The sequence below is a fragment of the Pteropus vampyrus genome, unplaced genomic scaffold (genome assembly GCF_000151845.1).
Source record: "Pteropus vampyrus isolate Shadow unplaced genomic scaffold, Pvam_2.0 Scaffold545, whole genome shotgun sequence".
Classification (NCBI taxonomy): Eukaryota; Metazoa; Chordata; class Mammalia; order Chiroptera; family Pteropodidae; genus Pteropus; species Pteropus vampyrus.
In genome coordinates, this window is record NW_011889326.1 from 544,837 (window position 1) to 567,104 (window position 22,268).

Consider the following 22,268-nt stretch of genomic DNA (forward strand, 5'->3'; position numbering starts at 1 on the left):
CTGACCTCTTGCTCTCTTGACTTTCTGCATTTGCAACATTTACAACAGAAGTCAGACTCAACTGTGTTCAAGAGTTGGGTTTCTTGTATGTTTCCAGGGAACTTACCTTTTACCCCTTTGTTTGATCATTGAAATCTGAGTTTTGCAAGGATGACTCTCAGAGTTTTTGTCACCCTTTACCCTGCTAGAACCACTCCCATTCTCAGAGCCTGCTTGGTGGTTGCACGATATGTGGCACTGGTCTCTTTCTTTTGATCTAGATAGGAAGGGGCCTTGTAGACACTGGATTTCCCATTTAAAAACAATGCCTAGGCCACCCTGAACATGCCTGATCCCATCTGATCTCAGAAGCTAAGCAGATTTGGGCCTGGTTAGTACTTGGGTGGGAGACGACCTAGGAAAACCAAGTGCTATAGGTGTTAAAAACAAACAAACCAAACCAAACCAAACCAAACCAAAACGAAAAAACGATAGCTGGACCTGGAGTTCCTCCTTGTTCTGACTTTATTCAAATGCTGGAAAACTCTGTCTAAGACTATTTCTTTCCAAGATTCAGCTCCCAACGTTACATGTGCCCCTTGAGCTTCAGGATCCCAAAAGCCCATGTCAGTTCTACTTTCATCTGAACTTGGAATTTTGCACAGAAGCTGGTATTGACTTAACTTTTTGCAGTGGGCTTTCCTGCCTCTTGTCTTTTTTCTGGAACCAAACTCACTGAAAAACAGCATATTATGGTTTTTTTCCCATTTTCCTTTGGAAGGACACTGTCTGTTCTGCGGCAGGACTGGTAGGGTCTTACAAAATCTCAGATAATTCACTGGCTTGGGCAGGTTGGTTTCTCCCTCTGGCTTGGGGGTCCTCCAATCCTTTCTGATCTCTGACACGCCCTTCTGTTTGGGGGCACATAGTGTCCTCTTGGTTGTTGGGGTTGCATTCTTTTTTCTGGTTCTTTCTTGAAGCCTAAAGTTTAACATGCTCCCACAGGCATAGGCTGCTCTCTCTGGCCTCCCTATCAACAACAAGCACCTGGGAAGCTGCCAGATCTCCACTGGCCCCGCTCTGGGATGACACTCAGAGATGCAGAAGTCAATCTGTCTGAGGCAGGGACAACACAAACAGGCCTGGGCTGGTTCTTAGCCTTGGTGTCCATGGTTACCAGGAAGCTGCTCTTTAAAGCATGGCTATCCTGAATCTGGGCAATCAACATGTTTAGCAGTGTGAAAAATTCCTTGCCTACTGAAAGTCCTAAACCACAGAGATGCCTATCTACCACATGGTAATTTCCCAGATCACTAGTTCCTACAAAGTCTCCTGATAGTTGTTGAGAAGCAAGGGCCTATTTGTACTCGACTATTTCCAGGGTCTCCTTGGTCCCCAAAATCCCTAAATTCCTTGGTAACATTTTTTCCCTAAAGAAGCAGCTGATATTCCTGGATTTCAGTAAGCCCACAGTCTTTGAGGTGAGGATCAGTCCTTCCTTTCCTGAATCCTATATAAACTCAGAACAACAACTTCCTCTTTTCCTTCCCTTTGAGTTTTCTGGCTCATTAACTCTTGGGATGCCTTTTGATTGTGGTGGAGGAACATGGAGTTCTTTTCCCTAACTTTTTCCCAGAATGCTTTGACTGTGGTAGGAATATCTAAAGCCATCTCCACCAACTTCTTCCAGGCATGAAAACTGAGTTCAGGGGGGGTGCTTTTCTTCCTTGGTGAGTCTGAAAGGGGGCGGGCTGACCTCTATGGAACATGGAGGATTGACTCGGATTGAGTCACAGCGAAAGTAGAGGCCGCTGCTGATGGTGCAGAAAAGATGGCTGATTGGGGGAGAATAAGACCAATAAATCACTGGGATTGATGGGTTGAGTCAAGGTTCATAGATATTTATGTTCTATGAGAACATAAAGAGAGGATGCCTTCGGATGAGGAGATGTAGTTCAGAGACAAATTGAAGTCTGGGAAGGGAAAGGGGGCTAAGAATCTGAGTGTGCTTTCACTGGAGAGGGGAAAAGACAAGCCATGAAGGTAAAATGAAAGTCCATTACAACTGTAGAATCTAGGGCAAAAAGCACTCTGCTGTAAGGAGAGGTGCCCAGAGGTACACATAAAGCAAGAGAGGAGTAGTATTCAGATCCAGAGGCTACAAATGCTGTGGTGAGTGAGAGAAGCCCATATTTGAGAATGAGAAAAGGGAGAGACGGGGTGAGTCAGGAGAGGGGACTCTAGTGGCAAAGGTAAGACAACTGGTGGAAGAGATAAGTAGAAAACGAACAAAGCTACATGGCAAGGGATACCTTCGAAGCAAAGGAGATAAGGCCATCAACGTGAGTGGGAAAAATGGGATAAAATGGGGCTAGTCTTAGAGGGGCTGCTGGTAGTAGAAGAAAGGCTGGTCATGGACATGAAAGCCAAGATATCAGGGTAGCCATTGTGAAGTAAGAATGGAATGAGAAAAGGAGAAAATGAGGGAGAAGAGGACAGAGCAGTGAGTGAAGATGGGACTCTCCAGGCACCTCTTATCAAGAGATTGTCAAATAGAATAGTGTTAGGGGGCATCCACAGAGGGGTTGTTAATTGGGGTTCTAGGCAATTTCACTTTAAACATCTTTGCTGCAAGCATTTTGCCATGCAACTAATTGGGTGTAAGGCAATTTTGCCATAAAAGAATAATATCTTTGCCAGTTTGGTTTGCATTTGGTAGACAGTTATTTTGTCAGTTTGTTTTCATTTCTCCATTGACAAAGTTCTCGCAGTACTCTTATTTTTATATTATATAAATCTTAGCTCTCAGAAAAGTCTATACAGTGAAGAGTAGACTTGATGGTCTTAAAGTAATGAATGGTAACAACTACATATAAATCCAGATTGCAAAGCTACATGTAAGGCCAGATTGCATACTAGGATCGGATATCAGTTTGCAAATCCTTCAGTGAGCATAGTCATCCCTCCCACCCATCAAAACCAAAAGTTTACCAAGCTCTGGCAAATGTAAGAGAGGTGGCTTGGCTGCTAATTCACAAGTCTTCCAGAGCATTAATTATAGATTCTTCAGCTGGAAACTGATATCTCTCTCAGCAAAAAAGAAAAATGTGCAGTGCGGACCAAGAAGACAAATCAACAAGAAAAAAAAGTATAATACTGTGAACAAAAGACTTCAAAGAAATATTCTTGCTATATATTCATGCCGGCCTCTCAGATCTTTTATGTCCTTCCTGGCTGAGGAAATTGAGATCCATCGTGTATTAGTCTGCTAGAGCTGCCATAAAAAAAATACCACGAACTGGATGGCTTAAACAACAAAACTTTATTTTTTCACAATTATGGAAGCTGGGAAGTTCAAAATCAAGGTATCCACAGGTTTGGTTTTTCCTGAGGCTTGTAACTAGGCTTACAGATGGTTACCTCCTCACTGTGTCCTCACATGATTGTTCCTCTGTTGTGTCAGTGTCTAAATCTTTTTTTATAAGGATACCAGTCTTATTGGATTAGGGTGTACCATATGACCTTATCTTACCTTAATTACCTCTTTAAAGTCCCTATCTCTCTATAGTCACATTCTGATGTATTGGGGGTTAGGACTTCAAAATATGAATTTTGGAGGGACATGATAACACACAGTGTTAAGTCACAACTCTTAATTCAGTCATCCAGACATTTGTGGTAACACAGTAAGGAATTACTTTGATTCTACTGAATGCGGCTCTTCCTGATTCTTTTCTGTTTGATCAAGAATCTTCCTGGACAAAAGTTATCTTGGCTCTTTCTAAAAATGTAAAGAAATTGTGGTAAAAATTACATAATGTAAAATTTACCATCTTAACCATTTTAAGTGGATAGTTCAGTAGTGTTAAGTATATTCACATATTTGTGCAACCAACCTTCAGAACTTTCTCATCTTGGAGAAACTGATACTCAAGACCAATTAAACAACAGTTCCCCTGCCAGACTCTGGTAACTACCATTCTACTTTCTATTTCTATGAGTTTGACTACTCTAGATACCTCATATAGGTGGAATCATACAATATTTATCCTTTTGTGATTGGCTTATTTCACTTAGCATAATGTCCTCAAGGTTCATCCTTGACACATGTTGTAGAAGGTGTCAGAATTTCCATCTTTTTTTAAGGCTAATAATATTCCATTGTATGTATAGCCCACATTTTCTTTATCCATTAATCTGTCAATGAACATTTGGGTTTCTTCCACCTCTTGGCTATTATAAATAATGCTGCTATGAATATGAATGTACAAATATCTCTCTGAAACCCTGCTTTCAATTATTTTGGATATGTGCTCAGAAGTGGAATTGCTGGGTTAGATGGTAATTCTATTTTTAATTTTTTGAGGAACTGTTACACTATTTTGCATGGCAGCATCTCAGCACTTTCTGAGTGAGCATTTAATCCTTGACTCTTTCTACTTAGAGAAACATTTCCTGGCTCTTTTCTATCTGAGTGAGAATTTTCCTGAATGGAAGTCTTCTTGGTTCTTTTTGAGTTAGGATTCAATCCTTGACTCTTTCTGTTGAATGAGAATCCTCCTGGATCTTTTATGAGGTCTTTCTTTTCTTTTTTCTTTTTTTTTAACTTTAATACTAGCCTAATCCCATGAGTGATTCTCACTCTACCTCTTGACTATATGCTTCATCACTATGGCACTAATGCAGTCTGATATCTTCAAAAATGTCAAAATTTCGCAAAGAATAGTTTGGAGCTACAATGTCCTCTCTCTGGGGTTCTTGGTATCCCCCCAAGTTGGTTCATCTACAGGAGGCCCTTGTATTCTAAGTATCCAAAACCCCCTCTAAATGATGGTCTACTCATTTTTCTTGGAATGAAGAATTTGTGGTTTTTCTCACTTTAATCAGGCCATTTAACAATCTCAATCTAAGTTACTTGAAGCTATTTTAACCTCTCAAGGATCCACCTGTCATTCTCAACCATTGCTCCCTCATCCACTCCAGCCTCAAAGACACTCATACTCATACCTGCCTCCTTTCCCTCCCCTTATCCATCTGCAACTCTAAACTCCTTCTTGTCTTCTTTTCGTCCATATCCTGACACTCCTTGTATCTACCCATCCTTCTCCCAACCTGTTCCTACTTTGCTGGCTCCCTAGGTTCCTATAGTTACTAAGGACCTTAGCTGTACTTCTCTGGTTCTTGGACTTCAAGGAAGGAAAGTTGAAGGACCTCAGTTGCCTCTCCTCAACAAGTAATTTTAAAGTATTGGTCTCAATCTGCCTTATATGATATAATAAAGGACTTTTCTGAACCATGAAAAAACAGAAATTTTCCATACAATTCAGAATATGCCTGAAGGCATATTCTCCAGGACTTTCAGACTTTTTATCAATTAATCACATTTCTTGTGGGTCCTGGAGAAGCCTCCTAATGGTTTGAAAAGACCAATGAATACTCATAATTAAATCAAAATAAAACCTCGGTCCCTCATACAGCTAAGGACAATGAAGAATAACTCTTAGATTCCATCCCTATAGCCTTTCCCATTTAAAACTGACTTTTCAAAGATTCAAGCACATAGATAATAAAGAGACAAATCAGTCTCTAATTATAGGCATATCACCATGTTATTAGAAAACATCTGGAAGGATTATGCAGACCTAATCCTGATGACTGCATGGTATCCACTTCAGTTACCAGCTTTGTTAGTGGGCTCTATGCAGAACTTAGAGCTATTCAAAAACATCAACACTAATTGGTAGAATGCTCCTCTTTATGAAATCCATGCACAGGCTGATAAAACCAAATTCGCATAATACAAGCTCATGGCTCTTCAATTTAAGCAGCTTAAAGAAAATTGAAGGTAGGAAAGGACTCACTGGAAGCACACACCTTAATATGAAGAAATGGTGAGGAAAAGTGATGAAGACCTCCAGGACCTGGGTAAAATTTGACTTTATTAAAAGTAAAGATTTGTTTTCACTGAAGGACCCAGTGAACAGTTAAGAAACATATAGCAAATTAGGAGAAATCATTTATACTGTCTAATGCTGATGAGGTGCTGATACTTGGAATATATGAGACATATCACCAAGTCATTTCTTGGAAACCCAGTGGAAACACAGGCAAATCTACAGAAACAAAACCCAAATATCTAACACATGCATAAGGAGATGTACAATCATTAGAAAGTGATAAGTACAAATTAAAACAGTGAGATAAGACTTTAAAACCATCAGACTGCCAAAATGCAAGAAGTCTAGTAATGTGAAATGTTAGTGGGAAGGTCGAGATACTGGACACTCATATGCCACTAGTGAAAGATCAAATTCATTCACCCACTCTGTAAATCGATCTGGCAGTTCAGGGTTTAAATGTGTGCGTGTGTGTGCATGTGTGTGTGTGTATTCATATGTATATGAAGATATAAACACGGTCTAAACATATATAAATTACCTTTATATATTTATAGTAAATATAGTATAATATATAATTTATGTATAAATATACATAGATAGATATATAGACTATATTCAAGAGAAAGAGTCCTAAGTGTGTTCTTTTGCCTTGCAACAGTTTTCAAAGAATGCCCTCACTTAGCTGCTTTTCTGCCCAGAGAGAGTTCTGAATTAGGTAAAACAAAGGCAATTGTGTTGTGTCAGTTCCTTCAGGGAACTCCCAGACAGATCTTAGCAGACAAACACTATTCTTTGGGAACAAGGTCCACTCTCCTCTCTCTGCACTCGTACTCACGCCAGGCACATGAACTGCCGTCTAGAAGACCCACAGCTATGCTGGGGAAGTGGGTGGAACAAGGCTAAATTAAAATACCACAAACCTCTCCCAGTGGATTAAGTCACTTTTTTTTTAGATTCAGTGTTCTCTTGATTGGTGTAAATCTTTTGACGATTTTCCAGAGTTCTGACAAAGTTGATTTGGAGAGTTTTATTCATTGTTCTGGTTTTTCTGTGGAAGGATGTGTCCGTGGAACTCCGTTCTCCACCATTTTGACTAATGTCTGGCCCTGCCAATAATTTTTTTAAAAAATAAAGCCAGCTGCTCACAAGTGTCTTAAAAAGAAAATGTGCAATATTCAGTGCCTAAATGTAGTGAGGGAAAATATTCTCTGGCTATACTTGGCTAAGTACTAAGAAGACATAGAGCTCATGCTTTTTGAGCAACAGTTATTTGCAAGCAGTGTTCTAAGAATTTTACATTTTACATCAGCACTGACTAGCTTGGGTCATCTTCGGCCTTGGGCATTTCTGTAAAACAAGCAGGTTAGATGATCTCTAATGTCTTTTCTAGCTCTAATCCCTTATAACTCCACAAAGATCTTGCTTTGTGTCTTGAAAAGAACCAGGGTGTACTCCCATTAAAATGGAAACATTGGAAAAAAGAAAATATCAATTGTTGAGAAATAAATGCACTGCTATTCCTGTTGCAATACTGATGATTCTGAATGTGGGGCTTTTAACTGTAGGTATGGCTAATTGTAGAGGCAGGCTTAAAAAGCAGGTAACTGGGAAATGGGACTGTTGGGGAAGGGAACCCCCCCAAAACCCATTAAATTCCTGTCTTTAAAGTTTCTTTCTCCTGCTGTTTTTGCAGAGCAGATAACATGCCCTGGGGGATTGAGGACTGGAAATGGGAGAATTGGGAGAAGTTGGAGGGAGAGGGGAGTTAGATAATAAAAGTCATCTATTACTGCATGCAAAATAACCGAGTCTTAGTCAAGAATCCACATTCTTTCATTAATCTCAGAAAAAATTCTTGGTTGTTACTCAAGTTATATTTCAAAGATATGAGATATTTACTTCTGGCACAAACCATATGCTACATATAGTTGTTATTACAGTGGCCAGGTATTTTTACAGGTGAGGTCTTAAATTTTGAAGAAAGATATCTCATCCTAGTAGCAGCACTTATTTACTCACTCAATCACTCATGCACTCACTCACTCAACAAATATTTCTTGAGGGGAGGAAGCAGCTGTTTGGGAATAGATGTATGGTGGCAAGTACATGGCAGCCCTCACTTCTACCAGGTTTGTATCAGTCTTCTCTGTGGGAGCAGATTGCCCAGTGTGTACATCCTAGTCCCTTCCTTATTTTGTTTTTCTTTGCTTGAATTCATGTCTTGACAACCTTCTCAGCACCTTTGTTCCTCTACGAGGACAAGAATCCATTTAACAAATGTTTATGGAAGCCTTTACCAGAAGTATAGCTGTGAATAATACAAGGGCCTTTCCACTGCAGAACTTACAGTATAGCATGGAGACATAAAAATAACCTTACAATTAAATGGGACATATGTTACAATTAAATGGACTATATGGAAAATGTATTAAGTCTTATGATAAACCTAAATAAAGTGCTTTCTTTCTAAACAAAAAATCAATCTGAAAAGATGATTCCAATCAATAAGATATTCAGGAAATAGATAAGGGAGGAGACAGGCCTCAAGGTTTACCAGATTTTTCATGGGACAACCCGTCACTTCTGAAATACAGATGAAGTAGTAATACAAGTTCTAGAGTCAAAAAACCTGAGATGAAATTCTGGCTTCTGCTAGCTAGAGAAACTTTAGTAAATGAATTAGTCTCTTTGAGCCTAAATTTCCTCCTCTGTAAAACAGAAACAGTAATTCTTAATTCACAGGATTTTTTGAAAAGGTTAAATTAAATGAGATAGTAAATATGTTTAAGATAGGGCTTCCACACAGTTGCTCCACAAATAGTAACTGTTATTTCTCTTCAGACTAAGAGAACTTCTAAGACAAACCTAGTCTGAATGCTGCTTTGTATGGACCACTTTTCTCCTGATTTTTCCAGTTAGGAAATATTGAGCTAAAACGACATGATTTCCTACCTCTATCATTGGCTTTATGGGACATGTTTTTTTAACTCTAAAGCACATTTCGATGTGTCTAGTCAAGCAGCTGGACATAGATTTGTTAACTGCATTGAGATAGGGCTAACTACATGTGCCCATTTGGTGAAAGAGCAGTAGGTTGAGAAGTGGGAAGAACCGGTCAGAAGAGAAAGATTAAACGGCGGCCATAGCAAGAAGTCTAGACAGGGAGGTGGCATTTGATATCCAAGAACAGATTAACAAATGACAGATGATATTAGTATTCAGGATGGATAACTGACTTTAAGATCCAGTCAGAGGAACCTACTCAGCCGTGTTGGCAGGCAAAGCTCCTAGATATAGGGACTCAGGAGCAGACAATATTCTGAGATCCAGGCGGATGGGCATGACATGAGGCTGGGGTTCAGGAACTAATACAGTCTGAGGATAGGTCTTGGATTCATAAGGATAATCTTAGAGAATTGAGGTACCGTACAGGTTCCAAACCAGGGTTTCAGACATAGGAGAATGAAGCAGTGAACCTGAAGCCAGATGCAGGGTTTCTTGATCTCTGCACTATTGACATTTTGGATTGACTACGTCTTTTTTTTCAGGGCCCAGGGTGAGGGGTACCCTGTGTATTGTAAAATGTTTAGCACAAACCCTGTGGTCAGAACATGGACATCTATGCTGAAGAAAACATATCAGAGATCAATTAGAATGTAGATGCCCATGTTCTGTGCTATGTGAACCCCTTACCCTACCCATTAGATGCCATTAGTATCCCCTCCCCAAGTTGTGACAGTTTAAAATGTCTCTGGACATTGCCAAATGTCCCAGTGCAAGAGGGGTGCGGGGGGGATTGCCCCAGTTGAGAACTGCTGAGCTAGAGTATGCCTGGTGAGAGGGCACTGCTCCAATAGTACAGGCTGGAATAAAAGGGTCTCAGGGATGAGTCAATCTAGCAGAGGTAATGAATGACATTGGCAGTATCTCAATCTCTACTTCTGTAATGTAGAAAGAAACTGGCAAATCTGTACTCTGCCCCCTCCTCCCTTTGCTGGTTAAAACATTCTGCAAGCTGTTAGGAGTGGAGGACATCTATCAGGGGTGAGTGTTGCTTCTGCTTCTTCACAGCAGAATTGTTTGTTTCTGTACCATTTGCACTCCAGTAGCTGACTGGTACAATAAGTTAGAGAAGGACCAGCTAAAAGAAGTTTTGTTGTAAAGATGGCTATCTTGCTATAAACCTGTTCCTTCACTGTTATTTCATTGTTAGTGCCATTCCATACAACATGAACCAGACTTTGATGTATCACATATAAGAATCATTTTTATGTTCTGAAAGCAGTTAAGACAGAAAAGAAAATGTTAAAAAAATAATAATTTTGGGGAGTAACCACAAGAAACATACAAGATACAAGCAACTTATTCTTACATCTAGGAGCATAGTATTTGAAACAGTAAATTATAAGTTCTTGACTCCTAATTTGTCTTTTGTAATCATTTCATTATTCTGTAAAGAAATCATCATATTGTTCCATCAGTATGTAATTTAGACTAGTCACTAAGTCATAATTTTTAATTCTGAATATTAAAGCTTAAAGGATTCTTTGAGAATATGTTTTAAGAAATACATAGAAAGCATGTACCAAGAGATGTTAAAGACTAATCATTTCTGGACTAAGTAAATTCTTTGAAAAAGAAAACTATAAAAATGAATTAATTTCAGGAAAAGTAATTCAGAGATAGAGAATTAATGATAAAAATGAAAAAATAATAGAGACTAAAACAAATATTTTAATCTCCAAACATAAAAATCTTTAACTTATAAATAATACTTAAAATATAGTTACTGATAAAAAGTGGGTAAGAAAGCATTTCCAAACACATTTGCAAATAAAATTTCTTATTAGTTCATTCAACTAACTGATCTCTGATATTTTTCCTTCAGCATAGATGCCCATGTTCTGTACTATGTGAACCCCTTACCCTGACCACATAAACCAACTGCCTTTGACCATGGCTGTTTGAATCAGGGGTGTCTCATGCTCTAAGGACAGTTGATCTGTATTCTTTCAAGTTACTTAGGAGGTAAAAAGCATAGCAAAATCAGAATATGCTATGTATATTCAATTTCCTGAACTACTTAGATTCTCTTTCTTTAGAAATTAGGATGTGATACATAAAGAGAAAGTATGTAGTTGGTAAAGAAGTGAGATGGAAGCCAAACAGACATAGAGAAAGAAGAAAAGCAGCAGAGGCCACGACACAGTCAAAGACAGGAGGAAGCAGAAGCTCTGTACACAGAGAATTAGGATTGAGGCAATTTGTTGGTAGAGGCAGGAGAAATCTTAGCAGAGACAGAGTAGAGAGATGTGCCTTGGTAATACTTAAGCACTAGAGGAGGGAGAAGGAAGCAAGCCAAATACATTCACGGCTCAGATTAATTGAGCAATTACGGATGCCAAAGGGGCTTTCTAGTCCCCAAATTACATTCTAGGCTCTGTGAAGCCGAGCTTTTCCTATATTCCCATAGGGACGGACTTTGTGAAATTCCTATCCCTCTTATTTTCTCATGCATTATTCCTTTGAACCTCTACTGCTTGAAGTATCTAAAAGAATCTAACTAGTACACCATGTAGTTTGGACTTCAATATGAAAATCATAAAAGGGGTTCATATTTTCATTTTAGAAAGAGGACTCTGGAAGCAGTGTGGAAAATAAATTAAAAATGGACTAGAGGTAAGGATTATACTTTGGAAACTTGTTTTAAACCAGTGATGGCCTGAACCAAGCTACTGAGGACTGAGAAAAAGAGATGAATGAATAGAATTTGATTTCCCTTAAATGTAGTGGATGAGGAAGCAAGAAGAGTCAAGTTCGATTCTTAGGTTCCTAGTCTGGGAAATTGGATAGTGGTGCCTTTCATTGAGAAAGGTAATGTATAAAAAGGACCAACTCCTTTTGGGGGAGGAGTGTTAGGTGCCAATGAGACTTCCAGGTAAATATGTCCAGAAGGTAGTGGAATATTCATGTCTGGATGTCACATAAGAGCTCTGGAGTTACAAGTTTGTGTATAAGGGCTTGATATCATGATTTTCAGAGATATCTGGCAACAGTTTCTTATTTTATTCCCATAGGCCTAATTTCAGGAACTTACTTGGACCAGGCTTTGTTAGCCTAAGGAATTTGAGAATAAAGGATTTGTTCAGTCTGAATATCCTCTGTATTGCACCTTAGCTATCATGTTGTGCATTGTGTAACATGAGATTGATGAGCTGCCTTGCCTAAGTGAGGTGGTCTCTAGAGAAGGCTACGTACAGCACCAGACTAGCTTTGTGTACATAAGGCTAGGATTGGAAGGGGAAATGAAGTTTCCACAAGGTCTGATTTAAGTATTCCAGAAGGTCTGAGTATTTGGAAGGTTTAGAAGCTTGCACTTTCATCTCTTAGCTGATACTGCATCTACATTTTTTTCTGTATCCCTTAGATAAGTAAACTCAAGTGATGTCTATTATGATATTTCCATTAATCTGAACATTCTATTGGTATTTATCAATATGGAGGTTATACAGGGTGGTATGAATAGACTGGTAGTGTTCAAGTCACTGGTGTGCGTAAGATCACTCAAGGAGAATAATAAGAAAAAAAAGCAGAGAATAGAATTCTAGGAAATACAAATGTCTAAGGAGTAGTAGGTGGAAGAGAGAAAAGTCCAAGAGGAGAATAAATGAATGATAGTGAAAAATGAGGGATTGAAAAAATAGAAAGGTATATTGAGTGATATTTATATTTCATCATTGAACTGAGACATATTTCAGAATATTAAACAAGTTTTGTTACACATGAATACATGCTCATTATTAAATAGATAAATTTTCTAAAAGATTCATAATAAAGGCTCAGAAAAAGACATGGGTTTGCTAGTTTTCAAATAGAAGGTTAAAATTTGCTGATAATTAAGTCTCCTTAGAAGTTAATAGCTTGAGTGATGATTGCAAAGAGTTACCTTTTTCTTCTACCTATTTAAAACATTTTTACTCAATACTTAGTGTGTGCCAGGCATTGTGCTTTATCTGCAATATCTCATGTAGATATTAGAACTACTTCATGAGGAAAGCACTTGTATTTTCTTCTTTTAAAGATGTGCAAACTGAAGATTAGAGAGATTATGCAATTTGCTAGAGTCACCTACATATGAACTAACAGGGCTAATATTCAAACTGAGGTCTTTTTGACATCAGAGCCAGAGGCATAACTACTACTGGATGATGCTGCAAAAGCATTATTTATGGTACTAAAAGATTAAATTTATCAGGTGTTTATTAATGTAATTTTCAATGAAGACAGATTTTTGTAGCCACAGAAGACCATTTTACACTCATACCAACACACATTGGTGTGCTATAATTTTGATAGTACTTCTTGAGGTACTTGAGAACAATAATACATATTTGAATATTTTTTTTTGCTACAAAAAGAGAAATGATTCTGTTTTACAGAATGCTAACTTTTGAGTTTGGCTCATTTCTTAACCTGTAGAACGAAAAATTATTTTTACCTCTGCTAACTTGCTTGGTTTTGGCATAAAGGCACTCACTGCTTCTGGGGCAGTATAGTCTTTCTGTGCAATGCAGAAAACTATTTGTGTTTGCTTTTTAAAAGAAATTTACAGAATACTACATATAGGTAATACTTAAGCCTTAAGAAAATTTTCGTTTTTCAAATCATTATAAGTATTCTTTTTAATTAATGAATTCCAATTGCATTCCCTCAACTATGTGTAATAATGTAAAAGACTCCAAGAAAGATGATTTTGAGTCACTCATTCCAAATTTACTAATAATAAAAAAATTGAATTTCAAAAGAAAAATTAGCTTCATAGAGAAAGGCACTAGGCAGGATCTTGATCCTAGATTACTGCACCAATTATTAGAAGTCATTTTTAAAAGCTCCTTGGGAACTCAAGAATAATGTCTGCCACAAATTCCAACTAAGCTTTTTTTTTTTTTGCTAAATTTACAGCTTTTAATACATGAAACTTATTCCACAGGGACTGTCAAGTTTCCCAGTTGTGTAGCAGGCACAAATGATCTAAATTATTGTTCTAGGAGTGCCCTATTCTGCCACCGCATCTGCCACCTTCATCCATTCTTGCTTTGGTTCTTCTCAGAAGGAAAAAAAGTTATTTAGTTTACAAAGTACTTGTGGTGCAAGTCGTTCTTATTTTACAGCCAAACAATGCCACCCACTGAAAATCTCATAGTTCAGTCTCCATCCTGTAAAGGTGTCATCAGCTCAGTTGTCTGCAGGTGTTCATTTTTCAATCTCCTACCTCTACCCTGGTTCAAGCTTCCTTTCTATGTACTTTTGCTTCCTACTCAGCAGCTGCGAAATGTCTCGTGCAAAGGCATACCATAACCTAGATCTTCGGAGCACATATGAATTTTGTTTACTTTTGCCTCACATGTATTTGGCACTTCAGACCTAATGAAGGCTTTTATATAGGAGACTAATTTGAGCGTGAAAACACTGCTTTTAGTAGGGTATTTATTTATTCATTCAACAAATATTTAATGATCTAGTACGTGCCAAGCACTGTTCTAGGCGCTTGAGATAAAGCAGAGAAGAAAACAAGCGGTAGGTAAATCAAAGAATTTTGGCTTTTCCTTTGGCTGAAATAGAAAGTCAGTGGAGGGTCTCAAACAGAGGGCAGCTTTATCTCTCGTTGTATAGGTTAGAAAAATAAATGATTACTCCGCAGTAAGAGCACCAATAGTACGCTTTGTACAACTTTCTGGAGAAATTCCAACGTAGGCGCCCAATGGGGATAAATAATTAACAGGAGGTAGGCGTGGATTTGTGGCCACTCACCCAGAGATTCCAGGGGGCAAAAATGAAGAGGAAACAAACTGTTTACACCGAAATAAAATTTAATACAAACATACGCCAAGAGATATGCCAAGGAGTACCCGGGGCCCCGTTCAGACCCTTGTCACCAAAAAGGAAGCAAATTTTGAGGAGGCGAACGGTCAGCTAAGGCCGCTCGGGTTGGTAGTGGGGCTGGGGAAGGCGCCCCGCCCGGACCAAACCTGCTCGGAGCGGGATCACGCCCCCTGGCCACGCCCTGCCCGCGGCTCGTCGGCCCGGGTTGGCCTCGGCGGGGGCGGTGGCCACGGTGCCCGGAAGTGCGGCTGACGTGTCCCCGCCGCGCTCGGAATTGTGGGCGACTCAGCTAATGGCGTCCGCGAGTCTTGGGGTCTTGGGGAGCCGGCGCTGAAGCTCTGGCCAGGTTGGCTGGTGACGACCGGTGTGGCTGGGCCCCGCGGAGCGGGAGGAACCTGCCCGCATTGTGAGCTCCTCGGTTGGAGCCGGCGGGGCCCAGCGGGGCCGGGCGACTGCGGGGAGCGCCTCGGAGAGGAGCCGGGGGAGTTGCGAGGAGGCTGCGGGGGGCGCTCGGGCACGCTCGGAGTAGGCAGCCGAGGCCCGGCAGAGTCCCCGCAGAGCCCAAGAGCTGGGCAGCGGAAGGACAGGAGGCTCCAGGAAGGTGCTACCTGTCGCCGCAAGGATCTGACAGTGCCGGAGTTCGTTTGCGCCGCTTAGAAATTGGCTCCGAGCTTGGTGGATCATGTCCGGCACCAACAGCCCCGAGGCGGTGAAGAAGCTGCTGGAGAATATGCAGAGCGACTTACGGGCCTTGTCCCTGGAATGCAAGAAGAAATTTCCGCCCGTCAAGGAGGTAAGCTTCGGGCGACGTTGGGACAAGGCACGGTGAGCGTGCCGGGCTGGTCCTGTTAGACCCAGTCCTTCACAGCCGTCTTCCAACCCTGTCTGATTTTCATTTGGCTTTCACCTTTCCAAATTTGCGAGTCGCTGGGTTCCCAAAGCGTCTTTTATAGTTCCCTTTGGAGAGGTCTGAGGGCTTCGATTTTCTCTACTCCTCTGTTTTCTGGAGTTAGGAATAAAGTTTGCGGTGTGCGCTTATTTAGCCTTTTTTTCCTGGCCTCGCCTTTTCTGGCCTTTTTTCAAACTCGAAACTAGCCAAGCCAGAATTGGAAAGCTTGCTTCTTGTTTCTAAAAACTAATATGTATCGTTGTGATAAAATCTGTGCTCTTCACGTTTATAGTATATATCACTCAGTGGAAGTAGCTTTCCTTCTTGTCATGTTGTCATGCAACTTTCTGTATCATTCCCGTAAAGTATTAATAAATTATTCAGAGACACCTAACTTACGACACATATTGAAGACCCACAGTAACCATGTTAATCCTTGTTATGTTATGAGTGGGAAGTTTGTGCTGGCAATACATCTTATCCTTTTTGAGCTTTAGTTTTCTTTCAGCATGTTAAATGAGGTTAAAGGGTAGATTTATTAGATTATGATGGGAAAGTCCTCAGAACAGAAAGGGTATTATTAAAGAGGCTCAAGTTAATAATATATACAAATTAAATTCTCCAAATATTTCCCGAATTGAAATTTTTAGCATTTAGTCACTATTGGCTCTTTCTCTTAAGGTGCCATTTTATTTCTCTTAAACTTTTAAAGAACGCTGCTGTTTAATTTTTTATTTCTGAAATAAGATATTTCAGTGATATTTTCGTGCAAGCTATTATTTTTATTTCTATTTAACATAGTTTGGTATACCTGCAGTTTCATTTACTAATTGCCATAAAAGTTCACCAAGGAATTTTGAAATATTTTCATGCTTATTTAAATGTTTTACCTTTATTATTATAAAGGTTCTGTAATTAGAACTTACCCAATGAAGTTTGGATTTTAGGTTTCCAAGGAACCTTAACTTTTCTGTAAGTACTTTGGTTTCATCGGTCTTCATCAGATACTGTCTAGTATTTAATTAAGTAAGCAAAAATTACCCAACGAATCAAACCAGATGTGCCACTTTTGGAAAGATGACTATTGTGATATGTTTTATTTCAGATATTCAGTAGTTTGTTTTGATATCGTTTTTCATTATTCTCTCTAATCATCTTCTGTTAAAAGTTATAACAAATAATTTTTTAAAAATAGACTGTTCCGATTGTCAGATAAATGCTCTTATTTAGAAAATTTCAAATCCTATTTTGTAATTTTAACAATAATTTATAGAGCTGACTTATTATAAGTAATTAAAAATTATGATTTCTGTTTATTATAGGCTTTTGTGGGCTATCTTGGGAATTTAGTTGTTATTTATTACATTATTTCTATTGGAAAATGCATTCAGAGTTCCAAATAGATAACTCACAAAGTTCTAGAACTCAATTTTTTTCTAGAAACTTTTAATAAAGCTCATCAGCTTTTTTACTTGAACATTGACTGAACAGATTTTTAGTGACTACACCTAGTCTTTGAGATAATGACAAATACCAAAGTAATTGGTGTGATTATCTGTGATACATAATTTCATGTCTAGTACACACGCTGTAAGAATTTGTTGAATGTAAGAACTTTGACTCTTTAACCAATGGCACTTCTAATATGTTTAAGACCTTACTTTAGGAATTTATAAATGACTTTGAGTATGTTACAAGTTTAAAACAAGAATGAAGTAATTAGCCTAATAGTGATGATGTTTTAGGATATTTCTTGACTTAAAAGAAATATTTTTGTTGAATTAAATTTTTCCTAGTAATGTAATTGCAATGCTGAATTTTGGCTTTTGTTCATTAAGAAACCGAAATGTTTTTAGTTTTATTTATTTGGGGGGAGGGATGCTTGGTAGACCCTAAGGCAAAGTCTTTCTAAAAGCTTTTCCATCTGTATACTGGTTTGCTAGTTAACACTCTCCCAGTATTTTCAAACATATTACCTGAAAATACTCATTCTGAACTACTTATAATTTAATAAAGTATAGTGCTAATTGCATATGTGTTTTAGATGTCTCCTTCCCCAATACTTTTTAAGCAAGGTACAATGAATTGAGGCATTCTGTATTTAGTCTTTGTTTTAAGGTTTTAGTAATTTCTACTTTGTTGACCACAGTGCTTGGCTATATGTAATTTAAATTAATGATATGCTTAATTTTTTTTAAAGATCTCAAATCTGTTAGGAAAACAGAAGGAAAGAATATTGATAAAGGATAGTGGGTTACATACTGATATTTTCTTATCTTTGGATTTCTTCATTTTTCTCCATATTGTTTTTATTTATAAATCTATTTGAATATTAAATAGTTCTTAAAGTGGCTATAATTTATTGTCATTTTATAAGAGGAGTAATTAAATAATAACAGCAATAGTCCTTCCTCTTTTACCCTTGCTTATTTTTTTTAGTCCTTAAATGTAAATTTTCATGCTTCAGTACTGTAATTTTTCTTCCTTTTTTTTTTTTTAGCACAAGTGTACTAGCTAATTTCTGGAATATTTGTGTGAAAAAATATTTTTGTCTTAAAAATTAAAGCTGTGTAAAATCACTTCTATGTAAATGATATTCAGTGGCCTTCAGGGGCAGTAACCTTTGAAATTTATGTTTGTGTGCTTAATGAATAAAAACTTTTTGGTCATTTCCTATTTGCAGGCACTACTCTGGGGAAACAGGTACCGGGAATCTAACTGAACACCAAAGTGTGGTCAGAGTTTGTAATTCTTGAGCTGAATCTTTATAGGACGAGTAGAAGGTAGCCAACAGAAGAAGGTGGTAGTGGTGGTGGGGTCATTCTAGGCAGGTGAAAAAGCATATGTTTGTATTCCACGCAAGATAAATACCATGCTGAAGGTGACTGGAAGCCGTTAAAACTTTAAGAGAGGGAGTATATGATTAAATTCATATTTAGTAACATTACCATAACAGTATTGGTGGGAACAATTAGGATTAAGACTGAGGCAAAGATTTTAAAAAGTGATGATTGCCTGCACTGAGGTAGCAGTAGAGGTATACAGGAAGTTACTTGCATTGTGGTAGACATGGGTGAAAGAGAGTATGGATTAAAAAGAGACCAGGTCAAATTACCAGGGCACAGTGACCTTTTGCATATGTAGACAGAGAAATATATGATGCCTCTCTGGGGTCTGGCTTGGGAGACTGAGTGGATCACTAGGAGAAAGAATATGTGAGGAAAATGAGTAATTATGAATATATTAAGTTTAAGATTTATATGTGACATCCAGGTGTTACCAGTAGGTATTTGAAAATGATGGTTTAGTATTTAAGAGGGAGGTTTAGAATTTCAGATTTAGGAGTATCAGTTTATACATGATAGTAGGAACTATAGGAGAAGATAAGATAGGCCAGGAAGAGTGTGTAGAGTGAGTATCGGGGCTAAAGAAGGAACTTTAGTAAACAACAGCATTAAAGAGAAAGAAGCAGCTGGGCAGACTAAGGATATGGGAGAGAATGGGAATACTTGCTAGAGTAAGGTCCCTGAGAAAACTGGAGTTTCATGGGCATAGTGTATGAACTGGCTTTCAATCTGAGAAGGGTCACATTCTTTTCTGCTAGAAGAAGGGTGAAGGAGAAAAATAGATTTGAATGTGATGAATTCAAATGAGGGACATAGTGGAGAGAGGAAGTTTTGGACACTTTGACCTCTGACTTCTGTTTTTTTTGGTGAAATAGGAAACAAGCTTGTTGCTTTGAGTAATTAGTGATGGAAGAAGTGATGGGTAGGATGTTTGAGAGGAGCAGTGGATCACTTTGGAAAACTGGAGGAGAAATTAACTTGAAACACTTGAGTCATGGCAGGAAAAGTGGTTGAGATGATGGATCACGATCTCTAGGTTGGATTCCCAAAGAAGGAAATCCAACAGAATTTTGATTGATTGGAAGAAGATGGAAGGGTTAAGGGACCAGCAGCACCAATTTATTTAATCAGAGAGCAATGTAGTTGGGGAAGTCAGACCTAGAAGGCTAGGGATTGGGATTATAGTGGAAATATTGGATTTCAGATTGCCAAATAGTGCTGCACTAGAGGATGATGAAGTCCAGGGAGTGGGTGGTAGAAGAGCAAAGGGAATGAAGGTCTTTCGAGTTGAGATGGTCACAATTAGGGTTTTGGATGGATTTTTTTTTTTTAAATAAGTACAATCCGTAATGGTGTAAATAATAAAAAAAAAAATGCAAGTAGTCATCCCAGCCATGTACTTTAAGTTTCCTCTTGCCCATTCAGACCTCACTCATAGAAGTTGGTTGGCAGGGATTTTTGCCTAGTTAAGCAGAGGTCCTGTGGTACAGTTCCTCACTGTCCAGTGATAGCTGGCTGGGGATGCGGGAGAGGGGGATCCATGGTGAAAGAGAGGCCTTTTACTTAACCATGACAGGATTCTCCCTTCAACCAGCTGAGTAGGGACTGAGGCCCAAGTCATTTGGCTCTTCTTGTAGAGAAATCTCATTTTCAGGACCTTATGACAGTGAAGAATGAGAGCTGGGTAATGTTTACATGCTACTTAGGAGTTATTTTGGTTTAGTACTTTATAATGTTCTATAGTTTTTTGGTCAGAGAAGTTTGCTCATGCTACAGTCATGTTCTTTCCCTCAAGCATAGTAGAATAAATTTATGTTTTATATAAATAAATTAGCTGTCATACTTTATTTAAAACTTGTAAACGTGAGTCAGAACAACATGACAAGTATGGTAAGGAGTTATAAGTGTCTGGTTAAGATTTGCCTTCCTCTGTAATGCAGTTTTACATAATTGTGTAGATAGGCAAGTGGCCTTCGTTTATGACTCTTTCTTTTTATGCTGCTGTTGACTTTATTCCAGGAAAACTGCATTAGATTTCTAAGGTCTCATTAAATTCATTTTCTTCTGATAACTATTTTAATTGTTAACTTCAAGAGTAATATAAGCAGTAACTTTTTCACTAGGACTTCTAGGAAAAATTTTCTAGCTTATTGCAGTATTCTAAGAGCATTTTACAATGAGACTTCTTTAAAAGCCTTTCTATTAGTCTACAGGGGTCCCAGCCCCTGGGTTGCACTTGGGTACCTGTCTGTGGCCTGTTAGGAACCAGGCCGCACAGCAGGAGGTGAGCTGCAGACCAAGAACCGTAGCTTCCTCTGAATTTGCAGCCACTCCCCAGAACTAGCATCACCGCCTCAGCTCCACCTCAGATCACCAGGCATTAGATTCTCATAGAAGCACTGGTCCCTGGTGCCAAAAAGGTTGGAGACTGCTGGACATGGTTTATATATTTATGGAAGTTAGTACCATAGCCACTGAAATTTATTGTTAAAGTATAAAACATAATAGTTCATTTTTTACTAAATTTTTGACCATTGCATTTTTACTTTCATGTAGAAAATGAATAGAGAGCAAAGATTAATGAAAACATATTTTAGTCAAAAAGAATGTATTGATCATCTAACTAACGCTGCTTTGGTGATAGAGAAGAAATAAAAGACATTGTTCCGGGCTTAAACCAAAAATGAAGACATTTCAAAAATGAAATATTCCTTTTTGTCTTTTATATAAATAGAGCTTATTTTCAACGATATACATAATATTTGATTTTGCTATTACTAATATAATTTAATAAAAATTTATTAGTTTCCTAATTGTAAAGCGTGGCAGGAAATACAGAAATGAATGAGAAACTGCCTTTAACGTTATGATGTTAACTCAAGGTTGAGTAAAACATTGTCTTTCCACTAGGCTAGGAACTTTGCATCTATTGACTATTGCAACAAGCCATTTCAGTTTTACATATGAGGAAACTATGGTTCAGAGAGGTTCAATAACTTGCATAAGGTAGTAAGTAAAGCTAGAAAGTGGAAGAACTGGGACGTGAATCCATGTGCATCCATCTCTAACTCCTCTCCTTTGCATTATATCATGCTGCATATGCCTTTAAAACATACTTGGTTTTGTTTTTGTCTTGTTTTGTTTTTTTAAATCATTATTCCCATTCATATGCCTTACTTCATTATCTTTACTATTTGTCATTCTTTCCATCTTGGAATTCTCTCATTTTGACTTTTGTAACACTGTTTTCTTATTTCTTCCATCTCAGTATTCCTTCTCCTTTTCTTTACATATAAGTGTATTCCAGGTTCTTTCTTCAGACTTCTTTTTCCTTCTTCATTCTCTAGCACGTCATCTACTCCCATTACTTCTGGCCTACCACAATGCTGATGACTCTTAAATCTACTTTGCTAACTCCGCTGTCTTTACTGAGCTTAGACCTGAGATTCCAGCTGTCCTTTGAACACATCTACCAGAATGTTTTTCACATACTTCAGGTAGAACTTTTTGTAATTATTTTCCTTAAAACTTGTCCTTTCCCCCTGCTCACGTGCTGTTAATGGTATTTATCACGTATTTGTCTCTCTACTCTCCCTCAGCTCTCCTTTATTGTTAGCTGTTCCTTCCAGCTCTGTAATTTCTAACATACCTCTCCTTTTTTCTGTTTTGTCAGCTATTATTATAGTTCCACGTTTCAATCTTATGCCTGGCCTTTGATATGCATTAATAGCCCAAAAAACAAACCATTCTATCTATTACCACTAGATTAAT

The 22,268-nt window shown here is 38.3% G+C and overlaps 1 protein-coding gene and 1 pseudogene across 4 annotated transcripts in view; both read left to right on the forward strand.

The window, feature by feature from the left end:
• The first annotated feature begins 300 nt into the window (after positions 1-300).
• On the forward strand, positions 301-419 carry LOC111733275 (annotated as a pseudogene).
• A 14,594-nt stretch (positions 420-15,013) lies between these two features.
• Positions 15,014-22,268, forward strand: part of MON2 (MON2 homolog, regulator of endosome-to-Golgi trafficking) — a 107,705-nt gene continuing 100,450 nt past the window's right edge. For all 4 annotated transcript variants that reach the window (XM_011383841.2, XM_011383842.2, XM_011383843.2 and 1 more), the window contains exon 1: positions 15,014-15,555. In XM_011383841.2, the coding sequence (XP_011382143.1) occupies positions 15,445-15,555 (111 nt within the window). In that variant the 5' untranslated portion in view covers positions 15,014-15,444. The remainder of the gene's footprint in view (positions 15,556-22,268) is intronic.